Source organism: Neltuma alba, unplaced genomic scaffold (assembly GCF_004799145.2).
Source record: "Neltuma alba isolate B1F8T4 unplaced genomic scaffold, ASM479914v2 tig00002292_pilon, whole genome shotgun sequence".
NCBI lineage: Eukaryota > Viridiplantae > Streptophyta > Magnoliopsida > Fabales > Fabaceae > Neltuma > Neltuma alba.
In genome coordinates, this window is record NW_021632810.1 from 42,722 (window position 1) to 62,170 (window position 19,449).

Below are 19,449 nucleotides of genomic sequence, written 5' to 3' on the forward strand. Positions count from 1 at the left end.
GATTAAGTACTATCACACCCTCTAGTTATCAAATTAATGGCTTCTATATGATTTTTTTTTTTTAAAAAAAAAAGAGGCCTATATTTCTATACTCTCTAGACCAGCACAGGTTAAGCCCATGCATAATTTTGATCCTCTCTGAAATTGCTGGAAGAACTACTGTAAGTTTGCAACTGTAGCCACAAATTCATCTTCCCCCACTATGCCTGATACCAAGGACAGACTCAAAGTTATACTGGAGCAGAATGCATGACTCTCGATTAGGTCCTTGTCCAAACCAGCCCTTAGCGTTATGATAATCCTCGTTCAGGGTTGCGTCACAGAGCTAACCACACCTAGACACCCAAAAAGTATCACCGCCGAATCTTCTCAGTGTAACTCTGACCCACTTGATTTCCTGTAAAGATGACAACGAAGGCCACATAGCCGGAGATAATGGAGTTTTTTTTCAAAAAAGAAAATAATAGTTTCGGCCACAGGAGAAAAGTCGAATAAGATGCCTTTTTATTCGAATTTGAAAGTAGTTTAACGTTATAAAGTATATTCCGATTTTTAAATAATGTTTAATTAAAAAAAACAGCCCTTTACTTTTTAAAAAATGTTATGATAAATAATAATTAAGTATTAATTAAATTATTTTACTTGAATGCATTATAGTTATCGATTGATTATTTTAATCAATTAATGAGCTAAATAGTTTCTTTCACACTAGTTAAAAAAAGGGACAATGACCAAAAAAAGAAGCTGAAATTTTGTAAATACCAAATAAAGAATGTCAACAAAAATTTGTAGTCACTTGCAAATTCAGACTTGTTAATCAAAGAAATTTGTGTTACTAAACCTGATTTGGAATTTGTAATTTTCAGCTTCTTTTTCTGTTATTCTCCTTAAAAAAATCATGTGAATGAAGTCATCTTAAGAAGTTTTAAATATTCTTATTATGAGTACATTCACTAATTTTGTAGTTGACTTTATGACATAAACAGGTGAATAGCACTGGTTAATATTTTTTGGTTAAAATTTTTCTTCCTTATAAAAATAATCTTAGTATAAATATATGCACTGATTATTCAAAAAATGATTGATATTGTCCTAAATAATTAATTTTATTTTATGTGCATAACGGGTTCATATTTCATAATAACCAAATGAGACAGCTTGCTCCAATGACAATAACAAAATCCAAAGTGAAAGCTAGAACAACTTCAAGTGGAATATATATTTGGAATTTTGTCCTTTTTATCTCTTTTTTTTTAGTGTATTTTTTCTTTTTTTTTTTTTCTTTTTTTTTTTTTCCTTTTCTTCTTTCCTTTTCCTTTTTTAAGAAATGTTGGTGACGAGCCCTCCCTCGAATGATCGATACTGATATTCAGATATACTATGAAATCTATAATTAATTTACATTGTTTTAGGCAATGACAATGTGATTTCCAGCAACATATCGAAAAAGTTCCCATATAACACTCCCCCCCATACAGATGACATGATCCTGTAAACTATATTTCTCATCGTGAAATTTTCTGCCTGTTTCTTGTAAATTCTCTCTCTCTCTCTCTCACACACATTGGCACACGAAATTTTGTGTGGCATCTTCTGCTATTTTCTCTTATTTTACTTTTCTTTAATTTCTAATTATTTGATACTTTTTTAATTCCTCTTATCTTTCACGCAATTCCGAGAGAAAATAAAATGATAGATGATTCCTTGGAAACAAACGCCAGCAAGCTTATTTTGTGTGTGTGTTCCATCACTGCAATATTATATTGCTGGTGAGATGGGCTTTTGTGGAGGTCGAAGCAAGGAAAGCCTTGGTAAGTGCATCGTTTTTTCACACACACACACACAATAAAAGGAATTTATTTAAACTTAGTTGATACTTTTAAATTTTCTAAATTATCTCAATTAGAGTGGGTTGTTTAGTTGATCAAAACAAAAACGTCTTTCACTAATAAAAGAATGTTATAATTATTGTTCCCATTCAGTATATATTATTTATTGTATGAATATGATACTCATATATCGATCACTACTTGCTTTCTGAGGTTTGGTGGCTGGCTCACAGCCACCCAATCGTCATGAGGGTCTTTTCTCAATGCTACCATGAGTGGGGGATCTCTTGTGGTATGCATTTGGAGTATAGGTCTCTCCCTGTTTGTTTCTAGGATCAAGCACTGTGACTTGTTTTTGTACTTTTTCTTTTTGTGGTTGTCATGTTTGATCTGTCTTCACCTTTTCTTGTGGGTTATTTTTGTTTGTTCTGGATGCTGGTTTGCTTCTGCCATGATCACTCTTTCTTTGCTATTTGGTATCAAATTTCAAAGGTCTCTTCACCCCTCTGTCATAGAGGGGTTTGTTGAAGCTGCTTTCGTCTTTGCAGCACTGGCATCAAAGAAGGTGGGCCCGGGAGAGCATGTCTTTGGACTTTGGACAACCACTCTCTATTGTTGTTTCTTTTGATTATGGTGGAATAAAAACTGGCCTCCTCACTTTCAATCTGCAAGTTTAGGCTAGTTGTCATTATTCGGTTTGTCTCTGTAGCTCTGCGGTGTCGTTTGGCTGTTGGTCTTCGTTTCTTTTCTCTTTTCTGCATAAGTGTATCTGTTACGTTTTTCTTTTAATGATATTAAGCTTTTGCGGTGAAAAAGAAAAAAGGTTCATGCGCGGAACTTTTTATACATATATATATATATATATATTTTATCAAGTCATTTAAATTTATTCCGTTAATTAGCTAGTACCTAATGTTTAAAACCGTTTAACAAGGGCTAATGCCTAATGGTGTTATGAAATCTGTGAAACTATGCTGATGTGACGGACAAGACAAATATTTATAAATGAATATGATTGAGCATCCACAAGTCAGAAAGAATAACAGAGCAAGAAGATTCATTGACTAATTGTTAATTGCATAGAATGGCTTAGGGCAGAGACAGAGGCAAGGGAACAAATTCAAGACTGACTAAGGCATAAGAATTAATTGCTCTCCATTTGAATAATTTTACAATTTTTTTTTAGATTGCAATTTGTTTACTCTATTTTCAAGTCAATGTATCGGGCTAAAATGGATAAAAGCCCAAATTCAACAAACGGATTCGTGTACACTGCCCGTCTTCTTCCATCAACATGAATATGGTTATGTTTTTCAACGATTAAATGTTTGAGATAGTCAAGCTGAACAGAATAATATAAGAAACATGGTGCAAACTGATTTTCCCCCCTCAGATGAAATAAACACTAATCACTAATGAAATGGAGAGGGGGGAAAAAAAAGGGCTCTGTGCCATGCATCCTGTGTCGGTTTAGGCCCATATGAAGTTGAAGATTTGCGAGCATTGCGCTTAATTAGGGAGGTTTTTCTCAATCCATCTTCCTGCTTCAAAGTTTCATTGGATAAATAGATAGATAAGGTGCGTGTATTGTACAGGGTTTGAGTCCAGACATGCTGGTCATGTGTGTTATGGAAATGCAGCTAATATATATATTGTTCATTGTATATTGCGAATCTAGGCTGGTTTGAAATATAGTATTGGAGCGTGCTATACTTTGAATCTTACTTTATCAATGTTCTGATAATATTTTAAAGTTACTTAATAACTTTTTTTTTTTGGAAAAAAATTAAGTGATTGATGATTCCTTGGAAACTAACGCAAGCAAACATTTGTTCCATTCATGCAATATATATTTCTGGTGAGACGGACTCAATTCTTTTTTTTTTTTTTTGGTATACTAAAGTTTACTACAATTTAGGTTAGTTGGGTCCTAGGGACTCACCAGGGCTAGGGCATGCCTCCAGACTGAGAGAACGCTTACAGAGGTACTTACAGATCACCCACCAATATAATCCTCACATCAGCAGCGGGATTTAAACTCACGATCTTATGGGTTATGAGCCGACCTCTTACTAACTGGACGAACTCTTGTTGGTATATGGACTCAATTCTACGTGCAAATATTGCTTCTGTGGAGGCCGAATCAAAGAACGAGTGATAAGTGCATTTCATTCTTGTTACTGTTTTCATATATGTAAGGATGAATACAAACTAAATATTCAACTGACAATGTTTAAATTAAAAAATAAAAAGTTACTTTTTTGAAAAAATAACAGTACAAAAATCCCTAAAATTTGGCTATACCTCACCCTCTTACTATATGTCACTATGCAGTAATTCTATTTATTCCGCAGTTCATAGGTGTTTCATAAGTCATACATTATCCAACTCTCAACTTAGTGGAAAGAAGCAGCTATTGAGGAAATAATAACTCTTAGGTGAGGAGTAGCCGCTTTCGAGATCTGAAAGGTCTCTCCCTCTCAAATATATATATATATATATATATATATAAATTAGAAAGGAGGCCTGAGTAATTAGCAAACAAGAAAGATATATAATTTGGGTTTGTTTTTTTTTTTACTCAAATTGGCGTTAATAAAGCGATTGCTTGTAGTTGGAGGAAAGGATACAGTTAGAAGAATTTTACAGTTAACTCAGGCTTTTTTGCGGGCGCGCACACGCGTGTGTGTGTGTGTGTATATATGTTGGCGGTGTGGTGATGAACTCAGATGTACGCACGGTTTTTGTGAAGATTAATCGCTGAAGCAGACCAAAGGTCGAGTTGGTAAGTGCATTTGATTCTTAGTCATATCTTAATTAATGCAATATATATGGAGTAATCTTTTTTGGAGTATATATAGTGATATTTGTGCGACTCATTTAATTTTTTCCAATTTTGGTTTGATGGTTACAAAATAATAATGCAGCGATTGAGTTCACCATATATAGCCACTAGCCAAAATGCTTGCATTCGCTCCTCCTCGGTCGTCTCGTCAACTAAAAGGTAAGGTCACTCTATACGAAACCCAATCTTTATATTATTGAACCTTTCATTTTTCAGCAGCGAATGGCCTATACAAATAATTAATTAATTTGATCATAGTATATGTTTAGTCTTATCGCTGAGTCATGTCAAGAGATTACAACTAGCAATTTAGAAAATCTTTCTTCTTCTTATTTATTTATTTTATTTTTTCAACGGAGGGACACATAATATTCTTTTATCAAGTTATTTTAGAATATTCTAAATATAGAAAGATTGCTCGCTTGTTTTATTACTCAATTATATGTTTAGGGCTTGTTTGTTTAATCTCGCTTTTTAAAAAAAAACGTTTTTTTCCTCCCAAAAGGATGCTTTTGAAAAATATTATGATCTGATTTTCAAATTAATTAAAAGAGTAATGGGTGCTTAGCTCAACCATTTTCTTTTGAGTTATGGTTAATAAGAAAGCACTATTTTAAATAGAAAAAGAAAAAGAAAAAAATTTTTTTAAAAAAAATTTGGATAAACATATTCTAAACTCTCAAAAATAATTAAAACGTAAAAAAATTACTAATTATTTTAAGTAGTTTATGAAAATAGCCAAATATAATAGTTGTCATAAAAATAAAGAAATACCCAAATATATTATTAAATTTAAAAATAAATAAGTAATATATTATTTTTTTGACTTTAACCAAATGCAAAATTATTTCTACATTTTATAAAATCAGTAGAATAGTATATTATTTTCCATAAAATTTCTAAATTAGACAAAAACCACTTTTTTATTTTTATTTTTTTAAAAAACATAAACAAACCATCGCGTGTCTTCGGCTATACAATTAATAGATGGATCCTCTCGTATCACCCTAGAAACAGGGAAAGAGGACCAGGATACATCTAACACGTAAGCAGCCAATATCTCTGTGTTTCTTTTCCCCCTCACTAGACCCTCCATAAATATTGCAGAGATTCAAATTAACGTAGAAGCAGATAAGATGGCACGGTCACTCGGCATAAGGCGAGATAGAGAATACTGGCTAAATCAAATACAGAGGGAAATATTTTATAGAGGAGTGAGTGATTTGGGAGAGATAAGGGAAGATATACAAGGACGAATTGGGGATCAAAGAAGCACGGCGACCGAGGATGAAGAAAGAAACACAGAGGAGGTTGCAGAGGAGGATCGATTGTGTAAAGCTATATGTGATAACAAATGGGAAATTGCAAAAGCATTCTTAGAGGAAAAGCCATATGCCTTGACCTCAAAAATTACTGCTTCAGGCAAAACACCATTTCATGTGGCTGCCTTGTTTGGGCATGTCCACATAATGGAGGAGTTGCTGAAACTGTTAGAGAATCCAGAATTCCTAGAAACTGTTGATGATTTTGGCAATACGCCACTCTTAATTGCCACCGTCAATGGAAGCATTGAAGTTGCCAAATGTCTAGTGGACAAGAATTCCTACCTACTTTGCATTCCAAACTACTCAACATATGAACTTCCTGTTACATCGGCTTTTGTCAGTGGTCATCATGAAATGGGACGTTATCTTTATTCTCAAACTCCATTGGAATACCTCCAACCCCGCTATCTTGGTCGTCCTCTTGGTCCTACTCTGCTTCGTCGTTGTTTGCAAACACAATGTTTCGGTACGTACTATCATAATATAATAACTACCTATTAATAACTTCATATTAAATAAAAGGAATTTAGCTAAAACTAGTTAATACTTTTAAATTTTCTAAATTATCTCAATTAGAGTGCGTTGTTTAGTTGATCAAATCAAAAGGGTCTTACACTAATAAGAGGGTGTTATAATTATTGTTTCCGCATTCAGTGTATATTATTTATTGTGTGAATATGATACTCAGATATCGCTCACCACTTGCTTAGCCAATGCCAGGAATTGCTTTTTGCGTATGATAATGAGGGTCGGATGCCAATTCACAGCATCGCATCCATGACTTCTACAATTCCTAGCCCAACTGAACTTGTCTTCTGGAAACGATGGATCTATGACTGTCAGTATCTGTTCTTAAATATTTCTAGTAACTTCATTTTCTTTCTTATCATACTATTATATTTACTCTCTCTTTTTTTCATTGGTTTGTATTATATGCTCTACTTTGTTAGATATAGATACAAATTCAACCCCAAGTTTCGAAAGTGCTTCTTTACCCATCCAACATGAAGGCGAAGACACAGCGAAAAGAAAACAGGGGAAACTAATAGGGCCAGGTAGCAAAATATGTCTTTTTTTCTTCTTTGGATTCAACTTCATCTTTAATTACAATTTTTATAGAAAAAGACATGAAACAAAAGCATTTTATGAACCTTTTCCTTTATATAAGCCGAGCTTTCCTTTAATTTCTTCCTTTTTCCGTTTTTTCTTTTTAAGTTGCAGCAGGACATCGTTTGCTTCAATGGCTCATCTTCTCTACTTATAATTTTATAGGTAGGTGTATCTTCTAATTAACATATCATGTTTCCAGAAATGACATACTATTCTAAAGTTTTCTACTTATTAGATAGCCTCGTATATTGTATGGAGCTCATTATAAAGTTTATACTTGATATTGATGATGATTGAATTTATTGATATATGTGTGTGTGTATATACTGATATCGCTTTTCATCAACTCAGCTAACAAAGACAAAAACGTGTTACGTACCATTGTAGGAATCAAGAAAATAAAAGAGATGAAGTTACTGCAAGCACAAGCAAATAAACTTGTTGATCTAGTTTGTAGGAATGCAAGCAAAGAAGATGAAGTGCAAACTATAGCAAATGCGTTATTTTTGGCAGCGAAAGAAGGGAACGTTGAGTTTGTGGTTAAAATTTCAAAGGCAAATCCTGAAATCTTGCTCACTGGGGACGACTCATATCGAAACATTTTCTACCATGCCATTGAGCATCGACAAGCTAGGGTTTTCAACCTAATCAATGGGCTTCGCTTCAAGGATGCCTTTGCTTGTGGCAAAGATAAAGATGGAAATACTTTGCTGCATGCGGCAGCTGCAAAGGCTCCTGACATCATTCTTAACCGCATCTATGGACCAGCGTTACAAATGCAAAGAGAATTGCAATGGTTCAAGGTCAGTTTTGAAATTCTCATGAGGTAGCTTATTGGTCATATGAAATTTCACATCAGTGCTTTTTTAACATCGAATTGGTAATTAAATCAGTAAAATTATTGATTAGTTTAAGGCTCTTTGAAACAAAAACACATGCATTGATTTTCCTTTTTCTTGAATTTCTGTCGTCCTCTAAAACATTCAATTGATTGTATATGTACTCCTAAGATCATAATTGTAAGATTCATTTTATTCATAGTATAAATTGCACCACAAAATATGTTTTGTATTAAGGACTGGAGGGGTATATATGTATTTAGTGTCTGATTTTGCTTAGAATGTGAAATACAATGCCTTTGTTGGCATTTAAATATGAATTAACACCATTTGGAATAAATGCAGGAGGTCGAGGGGATAATGCCTCCAAGCTTTAGGGTACTTCAAAACAATGGGGGTGAAACTGCTGAAGAATCATTTAGAGAACAGGGACTTCAAAGCAATAAAGGTATGACAGCTGAAGAATCATTTAGACAGAATCACAGAGAATTAATGAAGCAGGGAGAAGAATGGATAAAAGCCACAGCATCTTCTTATTCTCTTGTTGGCATCTTAATTGTCACTATCACATTTGCTGAAGTTTTTACTCTTCCGGGAGGAAAGGATCAAAATTCTGGACTCCCATTATTAATAAAACAACCGAGTTTTAATGTTTTTATACTCTCAACCGTAGTATCCCTTGTCTCTTCCTCAACTTCAGTTCTAATGTTTCTGGCCATCCTTACGTCTCCCTTTTCAGAAGAAGCATTCCTCAATTTCTTGCCTTCAAAGTTTCTTTTCGGTGTTTCTACACTTCTTATCTCCATGGTGGCTATGATCATCACATTTCTCTCTGCCATTCGCCTCACGCTGAAGCACTCAAACTATCATGGGGCTATCCTTCCCATTATTTTATTCACAAGTGTTCCCATCTCTTATTCTCTGTTGTCCCTAATTCCTGTTGTTCGTAATACTGCCTCTTCTGCTTATGGGACTGTCTTTGATAGGAAAGTGAGACTATGGTATTTGTAACTGATGCCTCCCTCTGTGTTCTATTATTTGACTGCTTGCCATGTCTATTGTAAGCAAACGAACTACACATGGGGTGTCCTTCCATTATTATAATTGCATTGGTTCCAGTATCCCACTTTGTGCTGTCACAATTGCCTCTTCTTGCTGCGTTTTCAACTTATGGAAATATCTTTAGTAGGGAAGTAATAGAGATGTTGTAAATTAGCAGCTGACGGATGTATTTTTCTCCGATTTTGATACGATTCCGATAATAAAAATGATACATCTTCCATCTCAGTATTTTCCTTTTCCAAATTTACCAGTAGGAAAATTAGGATTTTAAAACATTTTAATAAATTAATATTTTAGAATGCATTCAAATTTAAATGACAATATCAGATGATTTTGGAATGAATGGGAAATATCAGATATAAACGGTGAAATATGACTTGAAATATTATTGACGCTCTTAGAACGACTCAAAGCTTTATTTATTAAATGATGGTTAGAGAATTTCCTTTCAAATTAGGCAGTGAGAATTTCTTTTGATAAGAAGAAAATGGGTGTACAGAAGCTTCATTTCATCGGCTTATAGGAAGCCCGATATAACCCCGTAAAGTCTGTAACGGCATCAGTTCAACTTTAATATTTGAGGCCTAAACCAGTAGTTTCAATGTAAGCCCGATGGGCTGCAACAGAATGGAATTAAGGCCCATGTCGAGACCCACTTGTTGGTGAATATTTCATTTGCCAATTTGATTAGGAGGGTAGAGGTGTAAAGCGCAATTGCATGTGTGTTCCAAATGATTATCTCTATTGTACAACAATAACATAAAATTCATCAACTAACTTTCTCTTGTTTTTTTCCCCCCCTCTCCTTCGTTCAACAAAAGATTTGGCTTGAACATATTCTATTCAATACGAGCAGGATAGAAACCTGACTTAGTATTCTTAGAAAAAGAGAAAAATCAGAACCAAGTCAAGATAATGCAGATCAGCCCCTTTTGCGCCAAAAATCTTGCCATTTTCAAAGTAATTAGAGGTACATCTATTTTTTCATTTCAATTCAAAAGTTTTTATGTTTTTCCATGCCCCTTAGAGACCCCGAAAAATGAAGAAATTTCTTTTCTTAGAAACACATAAGATTCGTCACGCACCCAATATGCTCGTGAAGAGTCAAACAGCCTCCAAGACCTATTTTTCTCTTATTATTTAACCTCTGGGAAGCATATCTTAGAGGAAAGGTTATGACAGAAGGAAGTTTAACCTTCTTGTTTTTATTTTTTTCCCCCAATTTTGATACAGTAATCCTCTATAGTGATATACTACAGGGTGATAAATTTCAACAATCAACATTTAACGGTTATGAGATAAGATCTGAATTATCTAAACACAATTTCAACAATCAAAATTTAAAATTTTTAAAGAATAATTTTTTAAATAAATATTTTTTTATATTTTTATTTTAGATTATGTATATTAAAATATTTTTAAAAAAATAAAATAAAATAAGATTTGGATGCTCATTTGTGTTGTAAATCTTTGAATTCTTGCTGTATATTGCCAAATTTGATTGTTGATTTATGCCAAAAAAATTGTGTTTGAGATTGTGAATTTTCTTATATTTATTGTAAATCACCAAATTTATATTGCAAATTGTCCAATTTTTCCTTTAAATTGCTGAATTTGACTTGTTTATTTACCTATAAAATTTATAAAGATTTACAACTCAAAATCAACTTTTTACAATAAGAAGTTAGTGATTTATAACACAAGTTCAGCAATTTATAACTCAAATAAAATAATAATTTTTTTTAGACATAAAATTGTGATCAAGGGAATGCAATTTCAGAATTTTTGGAGAGTTAACATAAAAAACTATATGACATAAAAAAAAATTTTTTTTAGAGTTGATTGATATTAATTGCAGGGAGTTCTCCCCTGAACTAATTTTAAAAAAAAGTGTGAATTGTTGAATTGTGTTTTGACTTCTCTTTAATTGATTTGACCCCGCACCAATCCCATTTTATAGCAGTCAGACAACATATTACCCTTCCAATCCTAAATATAAAACTCATTTTCTAATATAACCTCATTTTATAGTGTAATTTACACTATAAAATGAGTTTTATATCTAGGACTAGAGGAGTATTAAATTACTATAAACTGTTATTAAAATATTAATATTTTAAAGATTTTTAAATAGTCACAAGTTAACATCTTTATTGCTGACTTTAAAAAAAAATAAAAATGCTTAAATATTACTCCACAGTTTTTTAATATAGTACTTAATTATTGGGTTAATCTTAATATTAAATATAAGAGCTATTTTTTATATTTATCAGTTCTTTCTAAATTATTTCTATTGATACTCCCTCAACCATAATCAAGTAAGAGAGGGAGGAAGGATATTAAGAAAAATAATTATGATATTTTAGGAAAAACATGTCATATTTCTTATAGTTGACTAACTTATATAATTTTCTTAATTTAATTAAATTAGTTAACTATGTCTTATGTTAAAAATCAGTGGAATAATATTCAATAAAATATTATCAAAACATTTATATTAATTTAATAATACGCAGCTGGGCTCCTACTGCGGACTGCAGTCTGGCAATCGTTCGATGACTCACTAGTGATTGTTCTACGGTTATGCAGCGGCCGTTGCCGGCTGTCAAACGAGAAGTCAAGTTTGGATCAATGTGATTAAAGTTTGCTTGAGTAATTTTACACATATTTTTTAAAATTATTCCCAAATTCTTTGGGACTTATTAGTAATAACTCAAATTTTAGCAAACTAAAAATGATTAACTTAGTTATTTGAGACTTCTCTGTAATTTTCCATTTAAGTTTTTTGAGAACAAAATAAGACAGCTTGCTGCAAAGACAATAACAAAATCTGAAGTGACAACTATAACAACTTCAGGTGGAATACATATTTGGAACTTTTTTTTTCTTTTTTTTTCTCATCTGTTTCTGTCCTTTTTTTTATTTTTTATTTTGGAAAAACTCCAAAAAAAAATAATAGTTAAATTTCGAGAACCTCAAAGAGTCATCTGAATTTGAGAAACTTCAAATTACTCTTAATGAGTAAATTAGAATTTTCAAATATTGGTGAATTTATAATATTGTCTTTTATTTTTTTTTTTAAGAAAATCTCAAGTCAACCTTATTGGCTGGCCAAAACTCGGGTACTGGCAATTGGTACCAGAGCTCCAACAAACTGATAACTATTTTTTTGGAATTTTTTCAAAATGTATAAAGTGACTGTTAATTTTTATAATAGTATTCACAACTCCATTAGTGCCATTAACCACTTTATATGATAGGATCTTAAACTCGGAGAAATTAGTAAGTGTCTAATCTAATGGGATTTTTCTTATAGCTCTAATTACGAGATACAAGATTAAATGCCATTTACCAGTTATAAATAGGGTCAGAGGACTATAAGTTAAAATTTATTTTACATAATTATCGTATTAACTTATATCGTTTTTAATAATTTGTGCAAAAAAAATTACCATGTGTCTTCTAGGTTTTTAAACTGAGATTTTTTTTCAATACTTGTAACATGGTAGTAAACTCTTATAACAATATTCATCACTCTATTAACACCATTAATCATATTATATACTTAGTATGTATTTAATTAATTAAATTAAATATGCAGGAAATTAATAATATTGATTTAAATACATCTCATATGACTTGGTTAGTGACAACCATTTACAATTGTTGGAAAAAAAATCTCAATTTAAAAATCTAAAAAATACATGGTAAATGAAGTTAATAGAGTTGTGAATATTGTTATAAGAGTTGTTAATCATGTTACAAATGTTGTAAAAATTCCTAAAAAAAAATAGGTGCTTGGTTTCTAAGGCTCTAGCATCAGCAATCGGCTGACCAGTGTTGGTGACTTGAGTGTTTTTTAAAGGGGAAAAAAAAAAGGCAACATTATAAATTTACTAATATTTTAAAATTCTAATTTGGTTGTTATGACTGATCTGAAATTTTTCAAAATTCATCTCACCTTTTGGAATTTTTTGAAATTCCACTATTATTTTTCTTGAATTTTCCCTTTCCCTTTTTCTTTTCTTCTTTCCTTTTCCTTCTTTTAAGATATGTTGGTAATCTATTGTACCTTGTAACCTTTTATTAATTACATCATTTTGTCGTGTTCAAAAAAAGATGTTGGTAACTAGTCTTGTCTCCAAGTATCGATAAACGTATTCATATATACTGTGAAATCTATAAGTTACACTATTTTTTTAAGGAAGAATGCGATTCCGATACAATGTATCGGAAATATTCCCATAATATATGCTACCTCCGGTCCGGTCTTTAGCATAAGGATTAATTGACTAATTTGAGTAGATTAAAAAAATTAGTTAAATTATTTTTTTATAATAAATAAGTGTTATCTTTCCTAAAACATCTTTACTAATCAAATATATTAACTAAAACTACTATTATTAGTATTACAAAAACTATTTTGGGAAAAAATAAATAAATATGAGAGACAAAATGAATCGAATATCATATTTAGAATCAAAATAACAGTCAAACGAGTTCTTATATTAAAAACTGGAGGTAGTATATATATATAGAGAGAGAGAGAGAGGCTCTTTTCTTATATAGAGATGAGATGATCATGCAAAATCTATTTCTCAGTTAAAATTCCGCCTGTTGTCCGTAAGTTCTTTTTGTCTCTCACAAAGACATATTAAATTGTGCGTGACATCTTCCACTATTCTCTCTTATTTTACTTTCATTTCTTTTTTTTTTTGCCGGTACTTTTTAATTTCTAATTGTTTGTACTTTTTAATTCCGCTGATCTTTAACGCGCTTCGGAGAGAAAATAAAGTGATAGATGATTCCTTGGAAACTAAAGCAAGCAAGCTTATTATATATATAAATGTTCCATCACTTCAATATTATATTGCTGGTGAGAGATGGACTTTTGTGGAGGTCCAAACAAGGGAGAAGTGGCAAGTGCATTTCATTTTTTCATACACACAAATACATACATATACATATATATATAATGCAATAACATTTGCAGTTTCTTGGTTGATATAATAATGCTATTTTATCACTAATACGCTTAGGTTAAATATCGTATGGGAGTCTAACACCCATTAAATAAGACCCCATGAATCATAGCAAAACAAGATGATCGATGTGTATATAGCTAGTATTAGACTATTATCTTTCTCCCGACTAGAGAATGATCTTGCTTGAATTTGTAATAATTCTCTTTCTTTTTCCATTAAGCACAGGTATATATATCTATTTATTAGAGGAATGTTTGAAATATTGTTAGACACTAAATATAGATATTTTTTTAATAAAAGTTAAAATATTGATTCATTACGTCGTAAGAGACTAGCTCATCCCACTATATTCTAATTCCCACTGATTGAATTCGTATTACGTGGTAGCACCTAATACAGTTGGATGGTTTGTTATCAACACAACAAAAATAATTGATAGTAGGAGAAATATTGTATATGTTTGTACTTTATAGGAATAATTGGTTATATGCATTTGTAGCAACATGAGTATGGTTATGCTTTCTAACGAATAAATCTAGGCCTAGTGGCATTGTATTCCTTTTTGAGGAAGGTCGCGGATTCAATTTCTCTTTGCTTCTTGGCTATTGAGATTGCTCCTTTTTAACATAATCCAAAGGAAGGGGAAAAAATCAAAAGAAAGGTGAGCGATTCTTTTGAATACAAATTAATACAAACAAAATGAAGCTACGAGGCAAAGCATTGTTAATTTAGACTCTCTTTTGTTTCTTTTTTGAATTCCAAAGTAATGTACTGATTTACGGGTGCAAATATATTTTGAGTTGATTCGTTGGAAACGTTTGCAAGCAAGCATATATTCCAAATATGCAATGTGGCAAATTTATTGTTGCTACTCCTCTCAATTTCCAGTCACAGCTAGCTTGTTGGATCCATCCAAGGCTCGCAATCGACTGGTACTGCATTTCATTATTCTTGCTTTTCTTTTAATTCAATATCTATACTTCCATTTTTTTGTGCAATTAACTAATAAGAACCTTAACACGGATTAATCATACAGATCTCTCTCGTAGTCATTATATTACATAGATCCCCAATATGTCAACATTGCCAGGTGACTTCAAACAAAGCGCAGCACCAATCGACTTGGATCCTCTTGTGGGGCTGCAACGTCCTTCACCTGAGTCACCAAGGCCGAACGAGGAATCAGGTGAATGAGTACAAAAGCTCTTCTTTTTCTCTGTGTCATTGGGACCAAGAGCTGTTAAAAAAAAAAAATCGTAGCAATATGTTAACAAAGGTTCAGTCACACACAGAAAAAGGACTCAGTATTTTTTGTAAGTAAATTTTCGAGTTCAATTTAATGTTGTAAATGGAAAAATCAAAATTGTTCAGGAAATCACATTAGTGATGAAATTTTGTCAAGAAGTCTCAAATATAGGCATATTTACTTAATTAAATTTAAACAATTTACATAATCAAAATAAAACTTCCAAGATTCTTCAAATGGACCTTTGCCTCTTAATTAAAATTTCATGTGTAGGATTTGTTTCTTTCTTTACTAGTAGCTTAGTGCATCATAATGAAGTTTTCACTTTGGTTAGTTGCTTTTCATTATTTTAACCAATGCATTATAAACATGTAAATCTCCTCATCCTCAAGATGCATTTAACGATAATTGAGCATAACCTTTTTGAGAAGGTTATTTGATTCAAAAATCCTATCTCATATATATACGGGCACTAACAAACTAATAACCTATGCTAATCTCTTAAATACATACATATACATACATATATTTGCACGCGTAGTTATTTGCGCGTGCATGAGTATGTAATACCTTGGCCATGCCATTTTGGTAGATAAACTCAATTTGCTTTGACAATTTCATTCTTGTTTTTTCGGTGCAAAATAATTTAAGCAAGGGATTGGGCTCATCCACAAGCCAAGAAAACTAACTAGTCACACACAACCCAATCGCTTGTCAGTCACATACTATCTATTTGGGCTATCAGTGTGCCTAGGCTATTAGCTAGGGTAGAGCATTAACTTTATGGGAATTAGCTCCAAATTACATGCTTTACCTGGTTGTGAATATGCCTGCCCAAGAGCTGCGACAATCTCAAGAATCGAACCCCTCTTTTGATGAGAATGTTCAATCCTTTGACTATGAACCAACGGTACGATGTGTATTCTTTTTTATTTTAGCAACCCATATAATCACTTAAAAAATTCTTGTGTTTAATGAGACAAAACCCGTATGATATATTTACTTCGTATTGTACAAAATCATTTAAAATAACTTAATAATTATATGTGTATGTACTCATCTCGATGCTTGCATGATTACATGGTGTGGATTCCAGGAGAGGAAAGAGATACATGGAAGGATGATTTATGCCATGCTATTTGTGTTGACGGCTGGACTGATGTGAAATCAATTGTGGATCAAAACCCTAATGCCTTGACTGCGGAAATTGATGATAAAGGCAGAACAACACTTCATGTGGCTGCAATGTTTGGGCATGTCACCATAGTGGAGGAGTTGCTCAAATTACTGCCTCCACAATTCCTTCTAAGACCTGATTCGTTCGGCGATACAGCACTTGTATTGGCTAGTCGGTTTGCTGGAATCACCCAAGTTGCAAAATGCCTTGTAAACAAGAATAGCCGCATAGTTTGCATTCCAAACAAGTATGGTAATCTTCCTGTTACAGTGGCTTTTGCAGACGGTTACCAAGAAATGGGGCGTTATCTTTATTCTGTCACTCCATTAGAATGCCTCACAGGCCGTTGGGGTTCCCGGCTTCTTCGTTGTTGTTTCCATGCACAATGTTTCGGTATGTTATCTAGTATTATAGTACATTCCATCCTAAGTATAAGATCTAGTTTGTAGTGTATATTTTTTTCTTGTCATTTCTCTCCATGTTTTTGATGCTCTTGTCAATTCATGGCGTATGACTATATAAATATACGCAGAGATTGCTTTGAATTTGCTTCAGCAATGTGAAGAATTGCTTTTCATGCCTGCCAATGATGAAGGGTGGACGCCAATTCGTGAGATCGCAACCTTGAACACTACCATTATTCGCCCAAGTGAACTTATCTTCTGGAAACGATGGATTTATAGCTGTCAGTATCTTTGTGCTTAGCTGGCTATACAAGTTTCAAATGCTTTCCTTTCTCATTCGTTATCATATATATTTATTTATAATCGTTATTATTATTTATGAATTTTTTTAACGACATTGTTTCTTTGCCCATGTAAGATATAAATATACCTTCAACTACAGTTATCAATCATGTTTTTGTTGACATTCAACAACAAGACAGAAGTCAAGGAGATAAAGCAAAACTTACTGAGCTAGGTATGTTACAAAAATATTATTAGGAGAATACATTGGAACAATATATAAGTTTGTAGGCATTAAAACGTGTAACTTTTACATTGCTATTTAAAGTAATATTAATCAACAGGGATAAAAGATTTGGCCTTAATTTACAGGGCATGGCCTAGTACGAAGGCTCATCACCACCACCGGTAATTTTGTAGGTATGGATGCTAACTTCCACATATCTCTTCAAAGAATTGGTTACTTGTTCAAGCTTACTCTTAATTCTCATAAGTTAAACTAAACTAAGGAAAAGATCCATGTGTGATCAATGTAGAAGTTAAGAAAGTACAAGAGCTAAAGCTGCTGCATGCACAAGCAGATGACCTTCTTCATTTAGTCTGTAAGAATGCAAGGAAAGCATACCAAAAAAGGGTTATAGATGAGGCTTTAAGTCGTGCAGCTAAAGAAGGGAATGTTGAGTTTGTGCTTCAAGTATCAAATGCAATCCCAGAGATTTTCCTCCGTGAAACAATGGTTTCATGTTTCAATAAAGCTCTCGATTACCGGCAAGCTAAGGTTTTCAACCTTATCCATGGCCTTCGCTTCAAGCATGGCCTGGCAACAATGAGACCCGATAATGATCCCGGACATACCTTGATGCATAAGGTGGCTATAAAGGCTCCTGATCATGTTCTTAATCGCATCTATGCACCTTCATTGCAAATGCAGAGAGAATTGCAATGGTTTAAGGTTAGAGAAAGATGTTTATTAATCTTTGAGCCATATTCTCTTTATAAGATTGAATCTATTATAATCAAGTGTGTACAGTAACCAACTGAATACAGTTTATCTGAAAGTATATTTGAGAATGTTCCCCTGTGGGTTTGACTTTCTTTAGAGGCACGTTGAGTGTTATAGAATCATTCAAAGACATCACAAAGAAAGTAAATGTCATGAGGCCAGGCTTTGAGTCGAAGTTCCAGTTTCTCTGCTGATCATTTTCTCCTAAACTAGTTGCAATGTTAATCTGGTTTTGATAAGAATGTGAAAGAAAAAACTTAATTATTTTTCTCCCAAACTGGATATAGTAGTAGTTTGGTTTTGATAAGAATGTGAAATGCAATAATACTTTTTGAAACAAATGCAGGAGGTGGAGAGTTTAACACCTCCAAGCTTTAGGGTATTTCAAAACAAGGATGGCATGACAGCCGGAGAATTATTCAGAGAATCTCACAAAGAGTTAATGAAGCAAGGAGAGAAATGGATAAAAGATACAGCATCTTCATGCTCAGTTGTCGGCACCTTAATTGTGACAATTATGTTTGCAGGAGCTTTTACTGTTCCGGGAGGAAATGATGAAAATGTTGGATACCCATTATTCATCAAACAACCATTTTTTAAGGTTTTCATCTTCTCAACCATATTATCTCTTCTCTCTTCTTCAACTTCAGTTTTAATGTTTCTAGCGATCCTAACCTCTCAATATTCAGAGGAAAAGTTCCTCAAGTCCTTGCCTACAAAGTTAATTTTGGGTCTTTTCTTTCTTTTCATCTCTATTGTAAGCATGATAATAGCCTTTCTGTCTACCATTCGCCTCATGCTAAAACACACAAACTACTCGTGGGGTCTCCTTCCCATTATTATATTTGCAAGTGTTCCCATCTTCCTCTTTGTGCTGTCACAATTCCCTCTTCTTCTTCACACTTTTGTTTCTACGTATGGGAATATCTTTGACAGGAAAGTCAAGCCGTGGCCATGAGATGGATTTGTAGTTGATGTACCACTTTTTTTTTTTTTGGTATTAATGGAATAATTACGATTTGATGTTTCTTGTCAATTACATTGACACAATCTTTAATAAGAAAGAAGCTGTGGCTGTTGCAGATATTATCATGAATTGAAATATTATTGATGCTCTTAGAACGGTTCACAGGTTCATTTATTAAATATATATCTGGAGAATTTCTTCTGATAAGAAGAAAATGGTTGTATAGAGACTTCATTTCAGCTTGTTAGAAGGCCAAGATAACCCGGTGATGCTGTAACAGCATCATTTCAACTTTCTATTTATGTCCTAAACGCGTAGTTTCAATATAAGCCCGATGGGCTGAACAGAATGGAATTAAATGCCCAGTCGAGACCC

At 32.9% G+C, this 19,449-nt stretch overlaps 2 protein-coding genes across 2 annotated transcripts; both read left to right on the forward strand.

Annotated features, from left to right (window-relative positions):
* Positions 1 to 5,810: 5,810 nt before the first annotated feature.
* On the forward strand, positions 5,811 to 8,959 carry LOC114721461 (uncharacterized). The gene is made up of 7 exons (XM_028907276.1): positions 5,811 to 6,465; positions 6,688 to 6,837; positions 6,950 to 7,054; positions 7,215 to 7,271; positions 7,497 to 7,912; positions 8,294 to 8,396; positions 8,688 to 8,959. The coding sequence occupies exons 1-7, from the start codon at positions 5,811 to 5,813 to the stop codon at positions 8,957 to 8,959; spliced, it is 1,758 nt and encodes a 585-aa protein (XP_028763109.1).
* A 6,110-nt stretch (positions 8,960 to 15,069) lies between these two features.
* LOC114721471 (uncharacterized) lies at positions 15,070 to 19,065 on the forward strand. The gene is made up of 6 exons (XM_028907285.1): positions 15,070 to 15,181; positions 16,338 to 16,811; positions 16,951 to 17,103; positions 17,265 to 17,339; positions 17,614 to 18,056; positions 18,454 to 19,065. The coding sequence occupies exons 1-6, from the start codon at positions 15,070 to 15,072 to the stop codon at positions 19,063 to 19,065; spliced, it is 1,869 nt and encodes a 622-aa protein (XP_028763118.1).
* The last annotated feature ends 384 nt before the right edge of the window (positions 19,066 to 19,449 follow it).

Excerpts from the sequence above, each read along its gene's own strand:
- LOC114721461 (XM_028907276.1), top strand. The coding sequence starts at position 5,811 with ATGGCACGGTCACTCGGCATAAGGCGAGATAGAGAATACTGGCTAAAT. Across the intron at positions 6,466-6,687 it reads TTTGCAAACACAATGTTTCG|ATATCGCTCACCACTTGCTT; the intron begins GTACGTACTATC and ends TATGATACTCAG. Across the intron at positions 7,055-7,214 it reads GGGGAAACTAATAGGGCCAG|TTGCAGCAGGACATCGTTTG; the intron begins GTAGCAAAATAT and ends TTTCTTTTTAAG.
- LOC114721471 (XM_028907285.1), top strand. The coding sequence starts at position 15,070 with ATGTCAACATTGCCAGGTGACTTCAAACAAAGCGCAGCACCAATCGAC. Across the intron at positions 17,104-17,264 it reads GAAACGATGGATTTATAGCT|TTATCAATCATGTTTTTGTT; the intron begins GTCAGTATCTTT and ends CTTCAACTACAG. Across the intron at positions 17,340-17,613 it reads AGCAAAACTTACTGAGCTAG|GAAAAGATCCATGTGTGATC; the intron begins GTATGTTACAAA and ends AACTAAACTAAG.